Source organism: Aulonocara stuartgranti (genome assembly GCF_965226115.1).
Source record: "Aulonocara stuartgranti genome assembly, chromosome: 11".
Lineage (NCBI taxonomy): Eukaryota > Metazoa > Chordata > Actinopteri > Cichliformes > Cichlidae > Aulonocara > Aulonocara stuartgranti.
This window is the reverse complement of record NC_138947.1, coordinates 4,739,914-4,765,200: the sequence shown is the minus strand read 5'-3', so window position 1 is coordinate 4,765,200 and position 25,287 is coordinate 4,739,914. Positions and strand designations below refer to the sequence as shown.

Here is a 25,287-nt window from a genome sequence, read left to right as displayed (position 1 = left end):
TGGTAAATAAAATAGGCTACTATGGTAAATATTGAACTGAGAGCAGCCACTGAATAATTCTAATTTGAACCCTTATGTTGACCCATTAGACCTATTATTATGGAGAATTATGCTCTTACACTGTCTTTTTTTTCAGTATATAAAAGCATATTTACATGTTGTTAGACATGGCACATTGTTGTCATTGTTCTTCTAGTGCAAACTAAAGCAATTAATCTCTTTGTAACCGCAGAATTGAATGATATAAATAATCCTTGCATAGATGGCCTGCATCAGAATACTGTCAGAAGACTTTATGGGATTTGCAACAATAATATTCATTTTTGTTTCCCTTTGGCTGAAATTAAGGCGTAACTTTACACATATGTGATTCATACATTTGTGAAACTGAGCTCCCATCTCTGTTATAAACTGTCACACCAAAGTCACTTGTATATGTACCCTGGAAAGCCTGGATGCGCATGCTCAGACATGGCAGCTGCCTGTGAGAAGCCCCTCAGAGCATACAGTTATGAACATTTAGCCAAATAAAAGTCGAGTTAACTGATTTGACTGCTGCGGAGTTTCGCTGCCAGAGCCGCGATGGAGTAAACAGTTGGCAGCGGGGACATTTGTGAGCTGGTCTGGATGGAAGCGACGGGTTTACGAGACGTTTTCAAATGTATAACGCTGTGTAAGCAAACACGAACGCCAGAAATGTGTCGTTTTAAAGGTTTCAGCCTGCATGAAGGGTGAGAGCTTAGCCAGATATACCGCGTTAGGAGCAGCTTCTCGATCTGCAGTTTTTCCGTGACTCTCAGGCCCAGCAACGCCTACTTCTACGTAAGCTAAAACATCTGGATTTGGCCACATGGGTTTGTTGTGCACAGTAAACAGCTGCGCTGACGGGGTTTCAGGCTGATTTTAGTGATGACCTAAGAGGGGAAAGAAAGATGGCTGGAGAAAATGCGATTTTAAAATCAATCGTAAAATACAATAATAATTCTTTTCTTTTTCATGTTTTAGCTATTGCAGCAATGGAGGATATTGGTCTTCTTCCCAAACCCACCCCCAAAACCCCAGTCCACAGACCCACAGTCCCTGAGACTTTTGGGCACCATCACATCCCACCAGGTGGGTATATGAGCTCATGCAATGTTTAATGAAATGTGAAAAATATCAGGTATTCACCTGTCCTAACAAGCAGAGGCAGACTTAAACAATTCACAAATTGTAACATAATCCCAGGCCACTCTGGTCACTTCAAATAAGAAGTATAGGTTTAGTAGTATATTTTTGTTTAGCAAGGATGTTACATTTCAAATGTGAGTGCTGGGAAGTGAAAAGGGTTTGTATGCCAAGTATGCCAAAGCCATACAAAGAGAAGAATTATCTTTAGTACACAGTTTGTGTTACCAACATGATATCAATATTTCATATTCAAATATTCCTGTGGGGCACGAGTGACTATTTACCAGTCACAGAACACACAAATATACAAGGTAAGGCACAAAAAAAAACGTGTTTGCATGTTTTACACTTTTAAATGATTATTTTTATTCATTTAAGGGTCAATGTCAGTGTCTATTTGATTACAGTTGATTAGTAGCTTCTGAGTATCTGGGGTTTCACTTCTTTGTTTCTCATTTTTGTTAATATTCTTTTTTTAGGGTTATTTCTGTATAGTCTTGTGTTTTTAACCTTTATTGATTCATCCCTCCAGCTACCTGTTCCTTGTCTTTGTAGCCCTTGTATTTACTGTGTAGATGTATAGATGTCCTATTTTCTGTAACTTGTCTTGTGGATTCTGGACTGTTTATCACCTGGGAAATCAACATTAAAGCTCATTTTGAGTTCAATTCCTGCCTCCTGAGTTTGAGCCTATAAATGACTCAATAATCCACAGAGCCATTGATACAAGCAAACAGAACAAAACAAAGCTTCATACAAACAGACATATTTACTGAACATGAATGTGGGCTACAACAATGTAAAACAGGCTGTTGATGTGTGCACAATTACATGTGGAGACTAGGGGGAGAGTTACTGCTGACAGAATTCTGGACAGTCAACTCATTGCTGCTTGTTACAATGTATGCTTCTCTACATAGACCACCTGCATGTCGGTGATGCAAGCAGGAAATCTGACATGGACAAAGATGGAGTGGGTAAAAAACGGTCCCACTCAATGACAATATCTGAGCAGCAGATGATCTCCCAATTTCCTGTACATCACCAAGCACCTGTGGGTGCTGACACTAGTAAGTACAGATAAGAGTTAATGTACATCCACCTTTACTTGGATGTATAAGTGTGCATGCAAGTATTATAAAAAGTTAATTTTGTGAACATTCAATTGATATATATATATATATTTTTTAATTTTCAGTAACACCGGTGGATTATTTATTATAATAATATTTTTATAATTATTCTTGTTATTATTATTATTATCCATTTATCCATTATTATTTAATATATATACTTTTACGTATATAGTTAAATTAATTTGGGTCAACAGAAAAGTCAGCTGCTTCAGCGCCACCGGGCCTAGACATCCCCGAAATCCATGTATCACTCGTAGTTCCAGAACCTTACAAAAAGTCAGATCTTATTGGTTTAACATATTTGGTTCATTTTGACCGTTGCTCATAGAACTTGTCACTGTGAATCCTCAAAGTGAATGATAGTTTTTCCGTAATGTAGATTTCGTTGACTATATTGATGCAGTCCTCCTGTGACGGTGGTTCAACCTTTAACCATTTCCTTGTAATGGCTTTTTTGCTAGCAATCAATAGAATTGCCAACAGTCTCATATCAGACTTCTTCCAGTTTTGCGTGTTTACAGCTCCCAAATATATACACTGAAATGAACAGGGGATTTTAGATCCATAAACAAAATTTATATGATTACACATACAGGACCAAAATTACATTACATCCCCAGAAGATATGATAATGTTTAGCTCCAGAGGTCCCACAAAGCCTCCAACATAAGTCGCGACCTTCTCGGTGCCTTTTTTGAATTGGTGTAATAAAATATCTCACTAAGTGTCTCCATCCAAACTCTCGCCATGTATTGAAGACTTTTATGGTCCACTGCAGTTGACACATTTTTACCCAATTTTCACTAGGGATGAGTACATTGCCCTCCATCTCCCTCTCTTAATGTATTCAGAATTGGTCTCTTTGCCATGAACATTCAACTGAAATGCTTGAGTGCTATCAGAATAATAATAAGACCAATAAACATCCCCAATATTTCTGAGAAAAGATTTTGAGGGTTTAAACTTGAATGATTGTTTCATTGTTTCATTGTTTCTGAAAAATCCCAAACCTCCAGTGCTAGCAATGAAAAATAACAACAAAAATGTTTTTCTGTTTTTTGATCTGTTTGTACAGCACATCTTAATACAGTTGCCCAAAATGGAAACACCAATTTGGATAAAGCAGGCGCTGTCAGAAAAATAACCAAAGCCAAAGTTGCAGATCCATTAAAGTGGAAGCAAAACAGGCAGAAACAGCTGAGGATGGAGGGAAAATCATATGTAAGCAAACGCAAGAAAGATGGTGAGATTGTAACCAAACACCCAAGAGCCATAGGACCAAGATGCACCTCGGATGCATGCAAAAAAGCGACAAATCGGCTATGTAGTGAAATTACTGAAGAAACAAGGAAGAAGGTGTTCAATGAATTTTGGCAGTACATGAACTGGGCTCAGAGAAAGCTCTATGTAGCAGGACAAGTCGATCGTGACTCTGTGGAAAGATCTCGGGCTGCGGAGTTGCCTTCAAGGAGATCGGTATCACTTCGTTATCATTTGATGGTGGATGGCAAACGGACACAAGTATGTAAGAACATGTTCCTGTCCACGCTTGGGATTGGAGAATGGTCTGTGCTCAACTGGGCAACAGAAAAGACTGAATCAAACAAGAGCAAGTCAGAAAAAAAGCCAGTTGTGACTGCCCCTCCTGTAGACAGCAACACTGCAGTAGTTACTCAAGGTGAGTGTTTTTTTCTTTGACTGTTTATCAGTTACTTTATAAACTCGTTGACCTGATTTACACAGGTTTTGGCAGAAGCAATGAGGTATATCTCAATAATGATACGTGCATGTTAATAAGGTTCCCATGTTTTTACAGAACACATGAATGCAACTGACAAAGACAAAAACAGGCTACCAGAAAAAGAGGGGGCAATCCGAAAGAAATCCAGAGTTGCAAAACCACTAACATGGAAACAAAATCGTCAGAAGCAACTCAGGATGGAGGGAAAACCGTACACCAGCAAGAGAAAGAAAGATGGCGCCGCTATTACTAAAGCTCAAAGGTCAATGGGGCCAAGATGCACATCCGGTGCCTGCAAAAGGGCATCGAACCGCTTTTGTGCTGACTTTAGTGACGAAACGCGGAGTGGGCTGTTCACTGCTTTCTGGCAGTGTATGAACTGGACTCAGAGGAAGGTCTATGTGGCTGGGCTTGTGGACTGTGATCCGGTGGAAAGAACCCGTGCACCGTGGACTCAGTCTAGAAGATCAGTCTCAATGAGATATCATTTGATAGCAGATGGCGATAAAAAACAAGTTTGCAAAAAAATGTTCCTCTCCACTTTGGGGATTGGAGAGTGGTCAGTGCTTAACTGGGCCCAGAATGCCTCCCAGCTAGACGATTCGGAGGAGAACAGTAAGAAGCGAATGCAGAGGAAATCCCGTAAAGCTTCTGAGCATATAGTCCTGAAGGAGTTTCTAGAGAGTTTACCAAAAGTGTCACCTTCCTGTGGTGGAACGTCCACCTCTAAGCTCTGTCTGGAGCCAGTCTTCTCAAACATGTCCGAGGTCTACAGGTACTACTACAGCCACTGCGTGGATCAGAAGACAGCGCCGCTTTCACGCCAGGTTTTCTGTGCTGTGTTTAAAAAAATGAATTTAAGATTGTGTGACTCCAAAAAGGACCAGTGTTGTTCTTTTGGTGGAACTGGAAACTTGTTTAATGAGCTTTGGGAGGAATACTGCTTGGAAAGAGGAGCTCCAGGGCAACAACCTGAGAGAGTCGGTGACCCGTAGACCAATGTTGGTGTTTGTTGCCAAGTTAATATCAACTTTGTATTATACACCGTTTGTTTGAGACTTGATGGTGGATCCTTCTTTTATATTTGCACTTCTTGAAGCAGTGTAGTTGTCTCGATGTAGCTGAAACAATTTAAGCACTACGTTCATTTTGAGGCCTCCGAGTGGTTCGTGTTATTTGGAGCATCATTTTGTTAGAGCACAACAAAACTGCTATTTTATCGTTTCGATATGTATGATGTAAAAGGTCAAAGTCAACTCAAGTGTCAAAGTTGATATTTTCCCTTGTGAATTAAATATTAACAGCTACCAGAAGTATTTCCAGAATTCTTTCAAAGGCAGAGCAGTCACAGTCAAGCTGTTAGGACTCCCCAGATGTGTGTATGTGTGAAATCATCAAATCCAAACCAATCTGTCTCGTCACGCCCTGCTGCTTTTTACACAATATGAAGTAACGGCTCTCCCAGCAGCTCCCTGAGTCACAGTAAGAATTACAAACACACGCATACACACAAATACATGCACACATGGTTATCGCCCTTCCTTTTCTTCTCCACACAGTGGCAGGAAGTTGTCCAGATATCCGCAGGGCCCTCTGAAAAAAGAGCGAGTGAACAAAGTGGGCTGGGTGGTGGAGTTGGAAGGTGTTGGTGGCAGCAGTGATGGGGATTTGGTGACTTCACTCACAGTTAACTATTCATTCTGAGCAGCCGGGCTGCAGCTACGGAAGAGCTACAGCGTCTTTTCAGTACGTGAAATAGAGAGTCTCATCTGAGCGTTGGCACATCAGAAGCAGTTTGTAGTGGAATAATACCACACAGCTGGACTGGAGGACGGCTTTTTGAGAAGAAGGGGCAGCACCTGGTGACTGGGACGGCCTGAAGATGATAGCTCTGAGGACGTTTGTTCTTCTGGCACTGAGCTTGACATGTCAAGGTGAGTTACCCCCCTTCCCCATTCAAAGAATTCCTTTTTCTATTGAACCTACATGAAACACACCACCTGCTCAGTGAGTGACCAAACTGAACCCTGTAGCTATATGTCATGATCAGAAAGCTCATTCTGAAAGAAGAGGGGTTTAAAATGCATTCAGTTACAAACATATTTATATTTCTTTCAATGTGTAAAATATTTATAAGTTTACATGGTTTACAAACACACTTGCGTCAAAATGTAGTTCATAGTTTTGTTAAAGACAAAATGAAAAGTGTTTTTATGTTTTTTTATGTCAGCAGTATATATACATATTTTTTAAATCTTTCCTGGCTCAGTTTTGTAAAATTACTCGTATCCAAAAGACTCCCTTTGCTGGCGAGTGAACATGTCTAATTACAGCTCTATTGTCTATCCTTTTTTTTTCTACCATGACTTTATGGTCCCGCACACACCTGCCAAACCCATTGTCCAACTCCATCACATTCTTCATTGCCAGAGTAACAACCTTCGACCTTTATCAAGTTCCCGACCCACTCCATTTCCTGTTTCTATTCGTTTCTCCTGGAAACTTCCTGTTTGTGTCAGGCTCATTTCCTGTTCCCTTTAACAGTACGAATCAGGAGCCACCTTTTATGGCTTGACCTGCATTGTTATGAAAAGCTGCTAATGGGTCTGAAACAATGAGTGGATTGAATTTGTGTGTGAGCTGGTCTGGAGATAAAAACAGTTAGAGAAAACTGCTTGTACAGTCATTTTATTTTCTGCAGCTGTGCATAATGTCTGGTTAGATAAGCTGAAATTTAGGACCTCGGATCTATTTTGCTGTACCAGAAAATAGTAAACTGGAGAGCTGTGGAAGTTTATTTACCTGTGACATATCTCACTGCTGATAAAAGTCACCTGCCATTTAAAATACCCATGTGTGCTTCATTTGAGGACAAAATATTAATTAAAAAGTAGATCTACAAATACTACATCTGCAAATACTCTTTAATTTAGTGAGGAATACTATAATCACGCTGTGTGGTGTAGTGCAGTTTTTTGTTGTTGTTGTTTGTTTGTTTTTTTCTAAAGTCTAATATGCATCTGTCTCCACAGCTGCATCTGGTGATCCATGGGGCCACTGCCCAGTGAACCGAAAATGTAAGGAAAAGTTCGCAGATGGGACGTGTAACAGAGAGTGTACGGACCCCGAGTGTCTCAGAGACGGCTTTGACTGCCTGAAGGACAGGGTTCCCTGCAAGTAAAATACTTTTGTTCTTCTTTTCATTACAGCCCTCTGACTTTCAGAGCCCTTACAAATATTTTTTAACTTAGTGATAAATTCAAAACGACTTTGACATATATATAAATATAATTTTTTTCAAAATATTTGGGTGTAGGAACAGATAGATTAACCATATATCATGAAACAAAAAGGTAATAAGATAGTGACGCACTAAACAGTCATAACAGCTTATTTATGTACTGTGTTCTAATGCTTCTTATAAATATTTGATCAACTAAGATGTAGTTTGTGGCTCTGCTTTTTAAACTGAGGTAATATCACCTGTTCTTCTTCATCTTTTCCTCATTTTATTGTGGTTACCTTTTATTTTTATGTTAAAGAAAACCTTATGGAAAAGAAACTGGGCCAAGAAATACAAACAATCAATGTAATCTAAGAGTAAAACCTGTTGATTATTACTTTTATAATCATTTATGGAAGTTTAGTGTTCAGTCTTTAAAAAAAAAAGAAACTATAAAAAAACACTAATACAAACTACAATACTAAAGAGATCCAGGCAGCACAAAGGTGTCTATAAAAGTAGAATAAATGAAAACATTAAGTAACCTTAGTACAAGTAGTCTGTTATCTGTTACTGTTCAGTATACCTTGAGTTGAGATTATTTCTTAGATCACCTATTCTTTTTTTGTTTTGTTTTTCTCCGCTCTCATCATGACTCTCAGCCCGGGCCACATTCACTACTGCCGTGATCATTTTGCCAACTCCCTCTGTGATCAGGGATGTGATAGCGCGGCCTGTGGATGGGACAGCAGCGAATGCTTCAAACACCAGAGCCCCGTGTGGGCTAAAGGCACCCTGATCCTACACACTCGATTCCCACATCAACGTGGCGCCTCGTTCAACAGCTCCGTGCTCTGGGCACTCAGCGTCCTCCTCCTGTCACCGCTCAAGCTGAGAGACTCCGTGCCCCTCGCCACCACCAGGAATTTGTTCGACTTTAATGCTCAGGAGCTTGCTAACATGCTGGCGCAGGCGTCACCAGCAGACTCAGATGGGTGGGTACTGAGACAAATGTTTCTGACATTGTGATTGGGAGTTTCAAAAACAGTGCATGTTCTTTGTTTAACCTTTATGTAACAAGAGACATTTTGGCCTGGCAACATAAAAAATGTAAGACAAAGCAACACAATAATAACTCTAAAAATATGCAAATCTGCACCACCACAAGGAGTAAGTGGCCCTGTCAAGTCCTGTTCTAATTAAAATGTTGATATTTGGCACCAGAGTATCGATAACTGTATTATAAAAGAAAGATAAATATTCTATTTTTCTCACTCTTACCTTTGCCATAGATATCACTCTGTTTACATTTGTCCTGTAGACCATCCAAGAGCCTGAAGCTGAAGAAATTGAGGCTATTTTTCCTCTTGTGATTTCACATATCCTTATTTGTGTAAAATAAGATTACACAGCAAAAGTACAATTATTTAGGAATATCTGTGTAAAAATACAAAAATATACAAATGAGCTTAGAGGTAGAGTAGAATTAATGAATTATCCATTTGATTTCAGTTAGAGATTAGGCTATGTGTCAGAGATGTAGAAAAATCTATAACTTTAAATTTGTTTGCATTCAAAAAATAAAGTGTTAGCTCTTAGCTAAATAGGGGAAAATAGCATATCCCATTCCCCAAATAGCTGTGGTTAGTCTTTTAGGTGATTTACAGTTATACTGTTTTCTAAACACAGGCACAGTCAATTCATTTCAGTATCAAGTGCAAAAAATAAGACATGCTTGTTTTCTGCTTTAAATGTTGGAGTAGTTAGTAAATCCGTTCACATGCTTGGTTTAAATATTCTCCTCCCTAAATGTTAACTCCTAAATATATATATACAACAGAGTAAGTCTGTGTTCCCACTTCTTAGATGCAATCATGTCACTACACTCTCTTTGTAAATGCCCAGTTTTGGGGCATAGTGTGTTAGTAAATCTGGTCCTTAATCTATATAGTTAAGACTTGAACATATTTAAAGCAAATAAAGTAACTGGGAAAGAAGATTCACAGAAATGTGAAATTCCATATTCTCCATAAAAGTTTTGGATCATTGTGCATTAACACAATTAAGACCAAAAAAAGTGGGCCACACATAAAACCTTGGGGAACTCCATTAATTACAATAAGCCAGTCATAATTGAGCTTTGTAGCTTTATTTGTTTTGAAATTATCTTTGTGTTTTGTTTTCTTTCTTTAATTTATTTTGTTGAAAGAGTATAACTTTTTGCAAAGGTAATTTTACCCATGCGAAAATACATATAAAACAATGCTCAAAGATGACATACATGTTTTTTCCAATCATTTCTTACTCTCTTTTTCCTAGCTCCCTCCTTTTCCTCCAAGTGGACAACAGGCCATGCTCCCGTTCACCCTCTACCTGTTTCCCTTATGCAACTGAGGCCGCAAATTTCCTGCGTGCTGTAAAGGAACTAAAACCTACCTCTTTCCCCAACCTCTCAGAGCTGGATGCCGTCATCAGCATTAGAGGTGTCCGAGAGGAAATAGGAAGCAGAGAGGAGGAAAAGGAAGTTGAAGGTAGGCTCACATGTCCTGTCTCCCACACACGCACATTTCCAGCTTTGAATTTCATCCAAACAAAACACTATAAAACACCTTTGTGTTTCCAGTGTGTACATTTTGTGCAGATTTTCAGATTTGTTGATGTGTTTCATATTTCAGATATAAATAGATACAAGCAAAAAGATAAAAATGAATCTTTTTCAAGTGTTTTTTTTTGTCTTTGTGTCTTCTTTTATTGTTTGAATTTTTTCATTTAAAGAGCCGACTCCCGCATGGCTTTGGGCCGTAGTTGCCATAGCTATTGGGCTTCTGCTGCTGCTGCCTCTCGTGGTAATCCTGGTAGTGAGGAGGGTGAGGCAGCAGCGGGCAAAGAGGAACAGTACTGACAGGGTGCAGCACCGGTCTAAAGTCACCGACAGTGACAGCAAAGCCAAGGCCTGGATACAGCATGCTACACACCAAGAACAACGGGTCAGAACCAGCAGAGAGAAAGATAAGGTCAGCTTGAAGAAAAAGAAAAAGGCCAAGGAAGCAGAAAAAAAGAGAAGGAGGGAACCGCTAGGGGAGGATGCCATGCGAATGCGGTGAGTGGAGCTCATTTGAGAGGATGTTTTGTCTGCCAATCTCCGGAATGATGTCATTGCATTCAGTAACAAGAGAGAGCTCATCCTGTATAATTATTACAAAGGCTGAATGTCACTTCACTTTCACCCTGGTACATTTTCTCATCTAATCCTGCCCTGAAACACAATTCCCAGTTTCTTAAAGGTAGGTGACCAGTGGTTGGTGAAGAGTAAAACTAGACCATGTTGTTCTTACAGGAATTGCTGTAGGATTGCAGCAAGCAGAATTTTTAATAAAAGAGGAGTCAGGAGTTTTGAAAAGAGCTGCCAGTTAAGTTTCGGTAACTGTTTACAAGATTTCATTTAAAAAATTGTCTGTGTGTCTGATATGTAAATAACAAGTGTTTAAGATGTTTTTTCTAAATATAGAAAGGAATTCATAGAATTAGACAACTGCTTTTTTATTTTATTATTTATGATATTTTCATTTTCCCCTTTGTGAATTAACAATTTTTTTCCCCTGTACAACAGATAAAAAGCCGATTTAGATGCTTACCAAGTTTTGGTTCAAAATAGCAGGCAAAAAAAGGAAATATTTTGTTAGGTGAGATACGGAAATATTTGATAAACAGTAAAACATACATAAAGTTAAAAAACATCATAAGCACACACGCACACACGCAGACACACCAGTCATTTATGCATTTATGCATGCACAAATGACAAAGTTTTACAAAGAACTTTGTTCCTTGCAGAAAACAAGTTTTGTCCATGACTGCAGTGATTTTACCTTCATTACATAATAGTGGTGAACATCAACGCTTAAATGATTCCCATCTATGACTAATCATAATTCAGCTGTGAACATGTATCATCTGCGTAACAGTGGGCTTTAGATACATATATATTCAAATATTATCATTCTATATTAGCTAGTTTGAGGATTTCTGGTTTTTAGTCAAGTTAAACATTGTATTTGATGTAGAAAATCATAGAGGGCATTTTTAAATATGTTTTAACTTATATATTTTCTACTTAAGTCTTGATTAACCTCAAAATATAATCAAAAGCTTAGGTGAAACAGCATATAATCAATAACTGTACCCATAGTTAAGATATAGTACTGGGCTTATGGTGAAAACAGGAACATTTGATATTTCTGGACCTGAGACATCCCAGTGATATCCTCTTCATTTCTGCATGAATACCTTTGTTTCATATCAGCCGATATTTGCATAATATATTATTGTTCTTAACTGTGCTGAAAAATAAGAAAGTAAAGCAAAGGACATGAAAACACAATGTGCCCACATGAAAACTACTGCAGTTTTCAGTGTGCCGTATCAAAACTGTGCTTTGGTTTTCAGGCCTCTTAAGAGGGACCAGGATATAGGAAGTGACACAGACTTTACTCAGAGTTCAATGGAGGACCTCAGTGTGAGATGCTCCAGACGTCAGGACGATGCCTCCATCTGTGACCACAGGACCCAGGAGCAGAAACACTACCGTGCTGGAGCCGCTCAGCCCCGCAGAGCTATACAGTGTAAGGAAACATCAGTATTTTGTCTCAGTTGCTTGACTATCTGGCTTAGTAATCTCTATATACCATAAATTCTATTGCTGTAAAGAATATGGCAGATATTGTAATCAAATCTGTCATTATTCTGTACAACTGTACAACAAAATACACAATACACAATACATTCTTATATAGTTCTATACTGTGTATTGTGTATTTTGTTGTACAGTTATTTTATTTTCAACTTTAATTTATATATTTTATCTTATTCTTTCCCAGTTAAATTTACCCTTCATTCTAAATTGTGTTGTACAGTTATTTCATTTTTAACCTTAATTTATATTTTATTCTTTCCTAGTTAAATTTACCCTTTTTAATTTTTCATATTTATTTCCTATCTTATTCATAGCCTTTTTTTTTTTTAGGTCACGAGCAGTTGTCTAAGCATTTCACTGCATATCGTACTGTGTATGACTGTGTACGTGACAAATAAAATTTGAATTTGAATTTATTCAACTGTAGTCACAAAATGCTGGTTTCTGATGGACCTCAGCAGCAGAAAAGATCACTGTTATGATTCAAAGAGCAAATCTGTGTTTCCAGTTTCTCCAAAATGTTTTTCATTTGATATTTTTGCATTTGATTGCTTTGGTAGTTTCTCAAAGTAAAATATTAAAGTAAACTTGGGAGCTTTAAGCTATTTTTATCCAGATGATTATTAAAAATAATAATTTGTTGCACCTATAGGCTGAACATTTCACCACAGATGTCACACATACAAAGCTGAAATTCAAACTGTATTCACTGTCAGACCCAGAATCACTCTATTTAGTATCTTCAGTATCTCACAGCTAAACTCACAGACTATTGTTGTAAAGTGAATAAAGTGATTAATAAAGTAAAGTAAAGTAATAAAGTTTATAGTAAAGCAGGATTCATACAAACACACTTTGCAGCACGAAATTGCATTGTGGGACATAAAATGTTCGTGACAACTATACATTTCCTGTTTTTATAATGTCCTTAACCCTGAAACGTTGCTTGCTTTCCCTCAGCTCCACCTAGAGGTTGGGAGAGGAATGCCATGCCTCCTCCTCTGCTCAGTCCTCCTCAGCAGGTCAGTTTCATTATGTCAATGTTTCGAGAAGCCATTATATGCCAGGAATTTAAACAGTTTTTGCCCTGTGACTGTAGAGAGATTCTGATGGTGTATTTAGTTTCATGTTTTACTTAAGAAGATTTCTTTATGTTTTGACTTTAGAACAAGATTTTAGAAAAGAAGGTTTAAACTTTTCTTTAAAATAAATTTAAAAAAGGCATTATGACAGAGTTTGTATTGATTATGTGTCTCGTCATTGTGGTTTGGTTGTGTTGGCAGTCTGCAGAGTGGTGTGGCCCAGATGGGTCTGTGGTTCTGATCCGAGCAGTGCGTAGTGGGCTGGACAGAGTGGTCTTGGAGCTTCTGCGAGCAGGAGTGCCAGTCAACAATACAGATCATACTGGTAATGCTTCCTGGTCCCAGTTACTATCACGAAAACATGGCTCAACACCAAACCTAATAAACCTAAAATAGAATTTCAATCTAAACGTTTATTCCTTTAATCATTTGGTTTAAGAAAAAGTTGTAACAATGAACAAAATCCAAGCCATTCCAGCACACACACACACAACATGGTCAAAATGACAAATATTAAAGCTAATGATTCTAAAATTCTTTAACTATATGTTTAGAAACAAAAACAATGGAAAGATTAAAAGGTACCCGGTAGACAACGGTTCCTCAAAAGGTCTCTCTTTGAAATTTAATGGCGTTACAGCCGATACCTTTTGTGATGTCTCTCCAAACCAGAACTGTTGACTGTCTGTTGGTTCACGTCATGGGATCACCAAAGTTTGTATATTTCAAACAACTCTTCAGAGTTGGACCACCAACTTACTGTCACGGCGGGGTGCGCCGGTGTGTGTGTGGAAAGAGGACCCAAAAGCAGATGACGATGAGGAGTAGTAAGGTTTTAACAGAAGGTGAAGCTTTATTGCGATGCCGGCAGGAAATAAACCAAGAGACCAAAAACAAGCTGGCAAAAACACTAAGAAACAAAAAACACTAAACTGGCAAGACACTAAGAAACAAAACACTAAAGGTACTAAGACCAAAAAACTATAACTATGACTGAGGTGAGCTTAAACAGACGAAAACTATAACCATGACTGCGGTGATGTAAACAGACGAACCGACAATGGCATGGAGAAAACAAAAGGCTTAAATACAGACATGAGGTGATCAGGGGAAGTGGCGACACATGGGGGAAAACAGCTGACAGACATAAACCTAATGACAGGACCAGGAGAGGAAAGCTAAATACAATAAACAAAGAACACATGACATTGCCAGAATAAAACAGGAAATACTAAAACATGACAACACAACTTAACAGACCTAATACGTGATGAATAATTACAAAACCCCAAAACATAGAAAACCAAGAACAATAACTGCCTAAACTAAAGGAAAATACGAAATAACACAAAACTGATCACATAACAAAATGAGACAAATACAAAGAAAACTCAGAGTGCTGGGTCGGAGACCCAGCCTGTGACAGAGCCCCCCCCTCAAGGGCGGATTCCAGACGCCCGAAAACACCCAGAAAACAAAACCACAACAACCCACCAAGGGCGGGCGGCGGGGGCCCAGGACGGAGGGCCAGAAACAAGGCCACAAAAAACAAAGAAACGAAAACACACAGAGCAAACACAACAATGGCACAAAAAGTCCGAGACCCGACTTCAGGAGGGCGACCATGAACCTGGCAGAACAGGAGCGAATGGCGAAGCGGTTCAGGTGGCCGCCCCGGAGGCCGACAACAAAACAAAAGACAGTTCAAAAGTTCAGGAGGCCGACCAGGAGGCCAACGGTCCAGCAGTCCAAAATCCATGAGCTCAGGGGGCCGACCCGGAGGCCAACGGTCCAAGAGCCCAGAAAACAGTTCAGGAGGCCGGCCAGGTAGAAGGCACCGGTGGCGACGGAGCAGATCAGGAGGCCGACCGGGCGGGAGGCAGCGACGGCGACCGAGCAGGTCAGGAGGCCGGCCGGGCGGGAGGCACTGGTGGCGTAGCAGTTCAGGGGGCCGTCCAAGACGGCGGCGTAGTTCAGAGGGCTGTCCACGACGGCAACGACGTCCAGTCACCGGCCGGACAGAACGTGCAGGACGAGCAGGCCGGACAGGATGCGCAGACCGGACCGGACGTGCAGGACGAGCAGGCCGGACAGGACGTGCAGGACGTGCAGGACGAGCAGGACGTGCAGGACGAGCAGGACGTGCAGGACGAGCAGGCCGGACGGGACGAGCAGGCCGGACGGGAAGTGCAGGAGCAGACGAAGCTGAACACTCGGAGGCCGGACCAGGCGGAGCTGCAGAGGCTGAGGCCGGACCAGGCGGAGCAGCAGAGGCTGAGGCCGGACCCGACGAGGATGAAGACTCTGACGAAGCTGGACCAGACGAGGATGAAGACTCTGACGAAGCTGGACCAGACGAGGATGAAGACTCGGATGAAGCTGGACCAGGTGACGACGAGGCGGCCGCAGGTGGCGGCTGAACGGTCCCCTCGGACCCTCCAGCTGACGAGGCATGAGACTGGACGGGCTCCTCGGGCCCTCCAGCTGACGAGGCAGGTTGCTTTTCAAGTTGCAGCAACACACAGTCTATAGTGGGTGAAATGAGTTCGTATGAGTTCTCAGACTGAGGTGTGGCAGAACCAGGTGAGGCGTCGTCCTCAGGCTGAGGCGTAGAAGCAGCAAGCAGTAGCGCAGCAGGTGGTGGTCCTGCAGGCGGCGGCACGGGAGCCGCAGGAGGTGGCGCTGCAGCCACAGGTGGTGAAGCAGAAGGTGGCCAGACGGGCTCCTCAGGCCCTCCAGCTGACGAGGCGTGAGGCTGGACGGGCTCCTCGGGCCCGCCAGCTGACGAGGCGTGAGGCTGGACGGGCTCCTCGGGCCCGCCAGCTGACGAGGCGTGAGGCTGGACGGGCTCCTCGGGCCCGCCAGCTGACGAGGCGTGAGGCTGGACGGGCTCCTCGGGCCCGCCAGCTGACGAGGCGTGAGGCTGGACGGGCTCCTCGGGCCCTCCAGCAGACGAAACTTGAAGCCGGCTGGGTTCAACTGAACCTCCAGCAGACGAGGCACGAAGCTGGCTGGATTCTTCTGAAACTCCAGCAGACGAAGCACGAAGCTGGCTGGATTCTTCTGAAACTCCAGCAGACGAAGCACGTAGCTGGCTGGATTCTCCTGAACCTCCAGCAGACGAAGCATGAGGCTGGCTGGGTTCTCCTGAACCTCCAGCAGACGAAACATGAGGCTGGCTGGGTTCTCCTGAACCTCCAGCAGACGAAACATGAGGCTGGCTGGGTTCTCCTGAACCTCCAGCAGACGAAACATGAGGCTGGCTGGGTTCTCCTGAACCTTCAGCAGACGAAACATGAGGCTGGCTGGGTTCTCCTGAACCTCCAGCAGACGAAACATGAGGCTGGCTGGGTTCTCCTGAACCTCCAGCAAACGAAACATGAGGCCGGACGGGCTCCCCGGGCCCTCCGACTGACACTGAAATTGGCTGCACCAGCTGTACCTCCGTCTCCAAACCGGCCTGGATAGCAGTCCCACAGCAGCTTAGCTGAGCCTGATGGCTAGCTTTTCCAGGGCAAACAGTCTCTGTATAGCCGGGCTCATTAACCGGAAAAGTAGTGTCAGTTTCCATAACCTCCGGAGAAAAAACATGAGGTGCCAAGATATAGTCACTCACTTGTGTTTGTGTAATGGAGCGTCGGCGGCGCGCACGCCGCTTTTTCTTAGGAGTGGAAGACGGCGGTGAAATAGGTGGAAGTCCCTGGTAACTCCGAGGTCCCCCGAGAGCCAGTCGAGTTCCCCGGAAAGAGTGCTCGTGCTCCGGAATGAGCCACGGCTTCCACCGGAGCTCCTCCTCCAATAGAGCGCAGTATATCGACTGACGCTCGTCGTGATCTAAATCAACGGTGTCCAGCGCTTCCTCGCGCTGGACCGTGGCAGGAGTATGGCGAGACTGTGATGAGGGCGTGGAAACTGGTGAGCTGAGAGGTGGTGACGCTGTGGCGAATCTCAGCGAACCGACACGAACACACTCAGGTTCCGGAGGCAGCAATGGAGATGACTGATTGTGGGGTTGTTGTGACTGGTGGGTGCTGGAAGCCATTTCCTGACTCGACAGTGCCTGGGCCTGCAGCATCTCCTTTATCCTGGTAAAGGCAGCAACTATGGCAGGTGAGTCCGGGAGCTGGAGAAGGCGGGGATCCCTCTCCATAATAGCTTCAGCAACGTTAACCATTACCTGCTTGCTCTTTAAATCGGGCGCTGTAAAGATGCGGTCGAGGATCACTTGGATCCGAGCAGTCTCCTCCAGACACTCGGTGAGAGCAGCATCCGCTGGGTCCATACTGTTCGGTTCGTTCTGTCACGGCGGGGTGCGCCGGTGTGTGTGTGGAAAGAGGACCCAAAAGCAGATGACGATGAGGAGTAGTAAGGTTTTAACAGAAGGTGAAGCTTTATTGCGATGCCGGCAGGAAATAAACCAAGAGACCAAAAACAAGCTGGCAAAAACACTAAGAAACAAAAAACACTAAACTGGCAAGACACTAAGAAACAAAACACTAAAGGTACTAAGACCAAAAAACTATGACTGAGGTGAGCTTAAACAGACGAAAACTATAACCATGACTGCGGTGATGTAAACAGACGAACCGACAATGGCATGGAGAAAACAAAAGGCTTAAATACAGACATGAGGTGATCAGGGGAAGTGGCGACACATGGGGGAAAACAGCTGACAGACATAAACCTAATGACAGGACCAGGAGAGGAAAGCTAAATACAATAAACAAAGAACACATGACATTGCCAGAATAAAACAGGAAATACTAAAACATGACAACACAACTTAACAGACCTAATACGTGATGAATAATTACAAAACCCCAAAACATAGAAAACCAAGAACAATAACTGCCTAAACTAAAGGAAAATACGAAATAACACAAAACTGATCACATAACAAAATGAGACAAATACAAAGAAAACTCAGAGTGCTGGGTCGGAGACCCAGCCTGTGACACTTACATTGTTTAGAGCAGTGGTTCTTAAATTTCTGCCATGCCTCACTTTAGAGGCCAAAGTTCATTCCCCACAACCCATATTAATTTTTACTTAAATAAACGTGCACATCGTCGGCACAGTGGCATCAGCAAACTTTTGTTTGTTCAGTAAACAACACAAACAATTCTTCACATTAGTTTTACTTCACAGTTTTTACCTGGTTGTCTATGCACCCACGCAGTGGCCCCACACCTCACAGTGTGCAGTACAGGGTGATGAAAAAAAAAAGAACGCGTCTAAATGCAATATCTGTTTAGATGAGAGTGGATTGAAGTTTAAATTTAGTCTATATAGCACCAGTTCAAAACAGAGAGAGACCTTCAATGATCAGACAGTCAGAACTTCTGTTTAACAGGAAGAGACCTCTGGCAGAGATATAGTCAAACACATGTTATCTTTAGGCACTTGGCAAAGTAAAAGTTCTGATATCTGTTACAAAAATAAACCTAGTACCTAAAACTACCTTTTAACAGGATTAAACCAATGACAGAAGCAGGGCCAATCTCCCCTGACATAGCTGGGGTGCAACAGCACACAAATAAAACACAATGCAAATCGTAAACACCTGCCCAGTTGTGAGCCAGCAGTTACAGAACAAAATCTCTGACCCAGAGATAGATGGAAGAAAGGTACAGAGAGATACACAAGACATGCAGTAGTGGTGTATCAATGCACAGTGGCTGAAAGAGAGGAATGTGGAGTATGAGCAGTCTGAGCCTGTAGCAGAATAACTAAGAGAGAGGATGTCTGCCTCCTGAACCCAAACATGTACAGCTCATGAGTAAGTTATTTTTTTTCTGACACCTGCACACGGAGGGGTTGAGTAACTTGTAACTTACCCCATCTCTCTCACGTCCTCTTTTTGTGTCCCTCCTGTCCTGTCCTCTGCTGTCTGTGACCTCCATCACTTCCTCTCTCTCCTTCTCCAGCTCCCCTGCTGCCCTCCTCTGACTCAGAACAAAGTTAATGTGCTCTAGTACTTAAACTCAAGTCGATGGACATATTAGCTTTGGTGTTCATGCTTCCTTTTTTTTTACTTTTACTTTCCTTTGGGCCTCTGTGTCTCTATCTATCTCCTTCTGCAGCTCTTATTCTTCCACCTTTATATCCCGTCATCTCTTTTCCAGTTTGGCTGAGGCAGGTCATCCCCTGCCTTCATCCTCCCTCTCCTCATCCTCTGGGCTCGTTGTGTAATAGTTGTTCACTGGCTGACTTACTCCCTCCCTTCTTCCCCTGTCAACCTCCCCCTCCACTCACACTGTCTCTCTCAGGGAGATCAGCCCTGCACTGGGCATGCTCAGTAAACCACCTCTCACTAGCAAGGACCCTCATTCGCTACGGTGCTGCTGTGGACCTACAAGACAATAAGGTAAGCTCTGATGGATTTTCTCTAGTGTTAAGTGAAGACTTTTAATCCTGACATTTATTTAGCATCACTTCTGTTGTTTATAGTTTTGAATTGCAAACAGAAGTAACATTTATGTTTGAATTTCTGAAGCATTAAGTGTTCATAAATATAAGTAATGTGTGGTATTCCTGATTATTTCTTTGCTAGGGAGAAACAGCACTCTTCCTCTCTGCCCTCCATGGCTGCTATGACACTGCCAGACTTCTTCTTCTTCATGGTGCCAATCTTGAGCTGCACGACCGGAGGGGACGCCGGCCAATTGACGTGGCCAGAGAGGGAATGCGTCACCAAGTGCTGGAACTCCTGTTGGCTCATGAGATCCAGAGAGGACCCATCCCTGTGGACACGGGAAGCGACATGATGTGGGAGGAGCGCACTCTGATGTACTCACCGTGGGTGGGCTCACAAGGCCTGCCTGGAAGAAGTGCCTCCTTCTCTGGTATCATAGGGCATCGGGATATGACCCCACCAGTACAAAAGTAAGATTTTGGAATTATAAGGCCGATCAAAGTATAGAATTTTTTACCAGCCTTATAGCTAAATCAACAGGTTTAGCTAGGTAGATGGATGGATCGATACTCCATAGGCTCTAAAGGGGAAATTTTTGTGTTATGGCAACAGGGTAACGTATTCGAGTCAGTTTTATTCATATACACCAAACCATAACAGCAGTCGCCTCAGGGCGCTTTATACTGCAAGGTAGAGACTAGAGATGGCACGATACCACTCTTTTATGTCCGATACCGATATCATAAATTTGGATATCTGTCGATACCGATATGAATCCGATATAGTGTATTTTTTAATCAATAAAACTTTTTTTTTAATATCTCGCTGCATTTTGTATAAGTTCATACTCAAGTTAAAAAACAAAACACTAAAGCTATTCTGTTATACTTGTATGCAAAAAATACACTGCACCCAAGATATTTCATAGTTCAGCAATACTGATCAACGTAATAAACGTAAACCTGCACCATCCTCCCTATTCTGGTGTTTTAAAGAGTACTTAGCGGAAATATTAAGCAGCCTAACTAATAGGGTTGTCAACTACCAGCTGAAAAAAATAGGGAACCACCCCCCTCTGCCTCGTGATGCTTAATCGACGCAATCAACTTTAATTTAATGCACGTGTAAAGAAAATTCACAATAAATTTTTATTTTTCCACAATAATTAAATAGATTCAACATCTTTTTTCAAAAGAATTGCAGACTGCACAGATGGTACCTTCCCAAAGGAAAAAGTACTATAGCTTACTAGATATTACTAGGTATATTAGACTTAACAGTTACTATATATAGTAATGGACATCTATACATTTTACATCAGATTAAAACTTTGAGTGTAAGATTCAGATAATTATTTATTAAAAGCGAGACATTTTAACTGAGAATAAGAAAGAAAAGTATGTCTTTGTGCCCCCTTTTCTCTGTTAATGCCCTACCTGCCCCCCTGCATAACTTTGCTAGATCCGCCCCTGCACAGTTACCAGCCGTCAGCTACGTAGAAAAGGATCCTGGTGTAGAAAGTAATATTAAATAAATTCTAACAACAGCTTATCAAGCTGCTGCTGTTGTTCAGCCGCTGGTTTCCTCTTTCTGGCGCAAAGTGGGCGATAAACTAACAAGAGAGATGGACTCGCGACAGAAAAGCCGATCAGCTGATCATTGATCAGTTTCATGATTGAAGTAGCAGCAGGAGAGGGAGGGAGAGAAGCAGTCACTCCATATATCGGTTGTTAAGCTTAACGTGGGAATGCTTTACAAACATTCAGAGATGAAACTTACACACTTGCTTTACTTCTCTCTGGGATAACTTTCTCGGAGATGAAATGCTGGTTTGGTAGCGAGGCTTCAAATGCTCAACCAGACCGCCGAGAGTTCTCGCACGCCACAGCCGCTCTGTCATGTGAAGCATACTGCTCCGACGTGCTAAGGTTATGAGCTGAGTTATGCCATGTCGCAAGTTTTGTGAGGTGTTTTCCTGATATTTAATGGATCAGATTGCATTTTTTATTTCTCTCCGATATCCGATCCAGTAATACCGATACGTAATATCGGATCGGTCCATCTCTAGTAGAGACCCTATAATAATACAAAACACCAACAATCAAACGACCCCATTTGAGCAAGCACTTGACAGCAGTGGGAATAAAACCTACCTTTTAGCAAATATTCCCACATGTGCATAGTAAGGGCCTGGTAATGTGAGATAATATGTCATAAAATAAAATAGATAATGATTTTAACACATAAAAAACAAAGAAAATAAAAACAAATGTGAATATCTCCTGTAGTTATAGTTGAACTTCTTTGGAGATTCATTCGATGATACGCTGAAGTCACAAAATTAAAGTTATTTAGCTGATTTTTCATCCAAGATATTGTTAACATAGACTGTACATAAAATATGGCCACTGTGCGTCAGTGTGAATGTTTTGGCTGTTGCCATCTTTGTTTTCTTGGGGTAAGAAATGACAACATGGGTGAAATGCTAAGTTATCAGCTAACACCTGCTAGCTTGGTTTAGCCAGGTGCATCCCTGGCTGCATGTGTATGTATAAGTTCTTTGAACCAACAGAGACACCCAGAAATTAGCACTGAGTAAAATAGAGATAATATATTGCTGTTTCAGTCGCCAAAACTGGCACATTAATATTTAAATTAATATTTTATTTATGTAAAAGTTTCAAATTTAATCAGTGGGACATTATTTTATGTTATTTATGAATTTGCAGAAGAAAAAATGAAGATGTAGACATTCATTTGGACATAAGTTTGTGTTAACCAAGACCTTATTTCAGGCTTTTACACCAAAAACGTGAAGTCTTTGATGTCCATACCCAGAACTGCAAAAATACCAGTTATTTCCAGTTTTAAGGGTTCATTCCCAAAGACCTCTTTAGGTTTTTTTGTTTGTTTGTTTTTATGCTGTCTAATGTTATGATGACCTTCTTGTCTTGCCAGTGATTGGTCCATGGGCCGAGTGCAGTACCCTCCTCCTCAGAACTGGCGACCCCAGCTCAACCAGTCAGCAACAGCTCTCGTTCCTCCACGGGTCATGGGCCGCTCCCCTCGGCCAATCAGCACCTTACAAGAGGTAACATCAGAAGACGAGGACCGTGACAGGCATCAGGAAGTCCCCAGAGCCGCCACGCCTCACTTCCTGTCCCCCCAGCCTGCCCCTCGGCAGCGTTCCTTTTCCTGCACCCAGCATGCACTGCAGCGCCGCTCTAGCGCCCACCATCCAGAACCCAATTACCTTATAGTGTCAGACAGAGCACCCAATGAGCCCGTAGAGAGAGTAGTTGTTTCCCCTCCCACCGATACTGCTACCCCACCAGAACACCAGCCGGCTGCAAACGGAGACAGTGTTATTAGAGTAGAGCAAGCAGCACTGAGTTCAACAAACTCGGAGCAGAAGTCCAGAAGTGAGAGGTTAAACAACATGAGTGACTCCACACAAACAGCCCTGTAGGAAAGGAAATTCAGCTTCCTTTAGAGACACCCAGTTTTAGTTTGCCATTCGGTGCAAAGCCCTAAGCTGGACTTTAATTGTTTGTATCCAGTGTTTCTTTGCCCATTGCTTCTTAAGTGGATTGGTGTCAGACTAATACACAACAGCATAGAGAGATATTCCTTCCCTTATTACCTCTTTTTTAATTATTTCTTTTTAAATCAGCCTCATGTAAATAATTGTTTTCTTGTTTTGTTAAGATTGAGGGATACTGTTGTAAATGTTCTCTTATATGGCATGTTCAGATTTTGTAAATAATAAAACTGAATGTCTAAGATGAATTCTACTCAAATATGCAACAGCTGGTATTCATTGAAGAAATATTCAAGGAAAAATAAATGAATAACACATGCATAGCTGCACAGAGATGTCAGGGATGCATGCAATAAAGTGACTTTTTGTTGACATGTTGTGGATTTTTTTTCTCGTTAATTTACATCCACAGTCTGCGCATTCTTAAGTTATCATAAGTCCTTTATCTATCATCTTTTTTCAACTCACGATCATCAAGCATTAATGATAAAACCAAAGTCTTTGTAGAAGCAAGTCCTGCAACTGTGCAGCAGCACTCAAACAACTCTTGGTACTTACCCGGGGACTTAAAAACTGAAATCAAAAATAACTTTAATTAAATGAAACTGCGTGCATAGAGTGAACAATAAAAAAATAGATTAAAACTGCTTAAAATGTTTGCTTCAATCGTCCCACCCCCCACCGGCTCCCAGAATCACTATAATTGTAAAATACCATAAAAACTGAATCGCCTTTGATGACGTTTTTAATAACAGTCAGATTCTGCTTTTGGGACTGCAGAAATGAGTTATGATGAGATGTGCGAGGTTTTCACTTTTGCACAGGCAGTGATGCGTAAAACACTGGCCTCTTTCTGGTGACGTCCAAGGCCAGCAGCTACTGCTCCGAGGAAACGTCCTGCAGATATTCTGGTCTCATTATTTTTAAGTTAAATAATTATCAGATGAATGGTTCTCAGCACAGATTTCATTTATTTATTAATTATTGTTGTTATACTCGAAATTCTGGCTACAATTGGAACTGTTTTGATTTCTACTGACAAAAAGACAAAAATCGTCATTTTCATTCTTGACTTTTTTCTACTAATTGAATTAAATCAGAACAAAAAATATTTTTCTCTCCGTTTGTTTTCCTCTTCTTCTTTTTTTTTTATTTTTTTTTTATAAATGTCTTTCTTCAGATGAAGGAGCGTATTTGTGGGAAGACTGAATTAGAGTTGCGCTGACAGCTAAGTGTTAAAATTGATACATCCCGAAAACTAGCACAAGGTGTGCACGTCATTTACACGTCTGCATTTGGGTTCCCAGGCGCATTTGTCAGCTGCAGAGGTGTAAATGACTTGCATGATAAGAGAATCGTGGCGAAGGCAGGTCTGTAAACAGGTGGAATTAAATGTAATCAGTGAGCGTTAAAGCACTTTTACGCACACCACAAAATGTGGTATTATTTCTGCACTAAGTTACATGACAGTCACAACATAAATTTGTATATTTAGTTACATTTATTTACGTTTATTGTTTTATTGCTGTGAAAGAAAATTATTGGATTTATTTAAATTTCTTTGTGTATTTCTTTGTATCAGAGCTCAGATATATCTGGTCATCCCGAAAAGCTCTCTACCGGAATCAGGTAGCCCATCTACTACTAACAAATATACTCATACACCCTATTACTAATGCCAGTGTATATAAAAAAATATTTTTTACTTTGGATGTATTTAGTACTAATGTGTTTTATTTGCAACTGATTATATATTAATGGTGAGACTTAGAGGTGCGTAAAGCAAGTGTTCCGGTGTTTTCCAAACCATGTGACAAAAAATGCTTTTAATTTGGTGGATGCACATTTGTCGTGGCACACAGCACTAAGTAGACAAATGTTGGAAAAGTGTGACAGTGGGAAACTGCTTCTTGCAGCTCTTTCTGGCCGTGGGAATGTGGAGCAGCAGGCTCAATCTTCACTTTATTACCTGTTAAAACTGATACTTCATTTGCAAAGTGTTCTTGGAGGAAAGGTGACTCTTGGATTCCCACGCACAGCACACGTTAGACCTTGTCACAAGATCCCCAAATAGGTTCTCATTTTTGTGACCATTTAACCAAACTTAACCATTTAAAGAGTCCCGCATAAAAATATGGAATTTAGCGTCACGGTTTCTTTTGAAGATCCCTTTGCAGACCTCTCATAACAATTCAGAAATCCAGACTGAAAAGTTGTATTAACATTAAATCCCTTTTAGATTATCTAACAACAGATAAAAGCTGATGTTGATTGAGTTTGGCTGAA

At 41.5% G+C, this 25,287-nt stretch overlaps 2 protein-coding genes across 3 annotated transcripts; both read left to right on the top strand.

Annotated features, from left to right (window-relative positions):
* The first annotated feature begins 457 nt into the window (after nucleotides 1-457).
* On the top strand, nucleotides 458-5,305 carry LOC309718065 (uncharacterized protein). Of its 2 annotated transcripts, none has more exons than XM_082553019.1 (5): nucleotides 458-673; nucleotides 1,006-1,113; nucleotides 2,091-2,240; nucleotides 3,382-3,984; nucleotides 4,123-5,305. In XM_082553019.1, exons 1-5 carry the CDS (start codon nucleotides 628-630, stop codon nucleotides 5,040-5,042), a joined length of 1,827 nt encoding a protein of 608 aa, XP_082409145.1. In that variant the 5' UTR covers nucleotides 458-627; the 3' UTR covers nucleotides 5,043-5,305. The 2 variants fall into 2 exon arrangements, with proteins under 2 accessions (XP_082409145.1, XP_082409146.1); XM_082553020.1 differs by having other exon boundaries at nucleotides 458-822.
* Nucleotides 5,306-5,471: 166 nt separating this feature from the next.
* On the top strand, nucleotides 5,472-23,373 carry notchl (notch receptor, like). Its single transcript, XM_082553018.1, has 12 exons — nucleotides 5,472-5,529; nucleotides 5,607-5,981; nucleotides 7,080-7,224; nucleotides 7,933-8,265; nucleotides 9,590-9,801; nucleotides 10,046-10,370; nucleotides 11,717-11,892; nucleotides 12,924-12,985; nucleotides 13,247-13,370; nucleotides 19,315-19,412; nucleotides 19,599-19,930; nucleotides 22,419-23,373. The coding sequence occupies exons 2-12, from the start codon at nucleotides 5,930-5,932 to the stop codon at nucleotides 22,927-22,929; spliced, it is 2,370 nt and encodes a 789-aa protein (XP_082409144.1). The 5' UTR covers nucleotides 5,472-5,529; nucleotides 5,607-5,929; the 3' UTR covers nucleotides 22,930-23,373.
* Nucleotides 23,374-25,287: the final 1,914 nt, after the last annotated feature.

Excerpts from the sequence above, each read along its gene's own strand:
- LOC309718065 (XM_082553019.1), top strand. The coding sequence starts at position 628 with ATGGAAGCGACGGGTTTACGAGACGTTTTCAAATGTATAACGCTGT. Across the intron at positions 2,241-3,381 it reads ACCTGTGGGTGCTGACACTA|CACATCTTAATACAGTTGCC; the intron begins GTAAGTACAGAT and ends CTGTTTGTACAG. Across the intron at positions 3,985-4,122 it reads CACTGCAGTAGTTACTCAAG|AACACATGAATGCAACTGAC; the intron begins GTGAGTGTTTTT and ends ATGTTTTTACAG.
- notchl (XM_082553018.1), top strand. The coding sequence starts at position 5,930 with ATGATAGCTCTGAGGACGTTTGTTCTTCTGGCACTGAGCTTGACATGT. Across the intron at positions 5,982-7,079 it reads ACTGAGCTTGACATGTCAAG|CTGCATCTGGTGATCCATGG; the intron begins GTGAGTTACCCC and ends CTGTCTCCACAG. Across the intron at positions 11,893-12,923 it reads GCCCCGCAGAGCTATACAGT|CTCCACCTAGAGGTTGGGAG; the intron begins GTAAGGAAACAT and ends GCTTTCCCTCAG.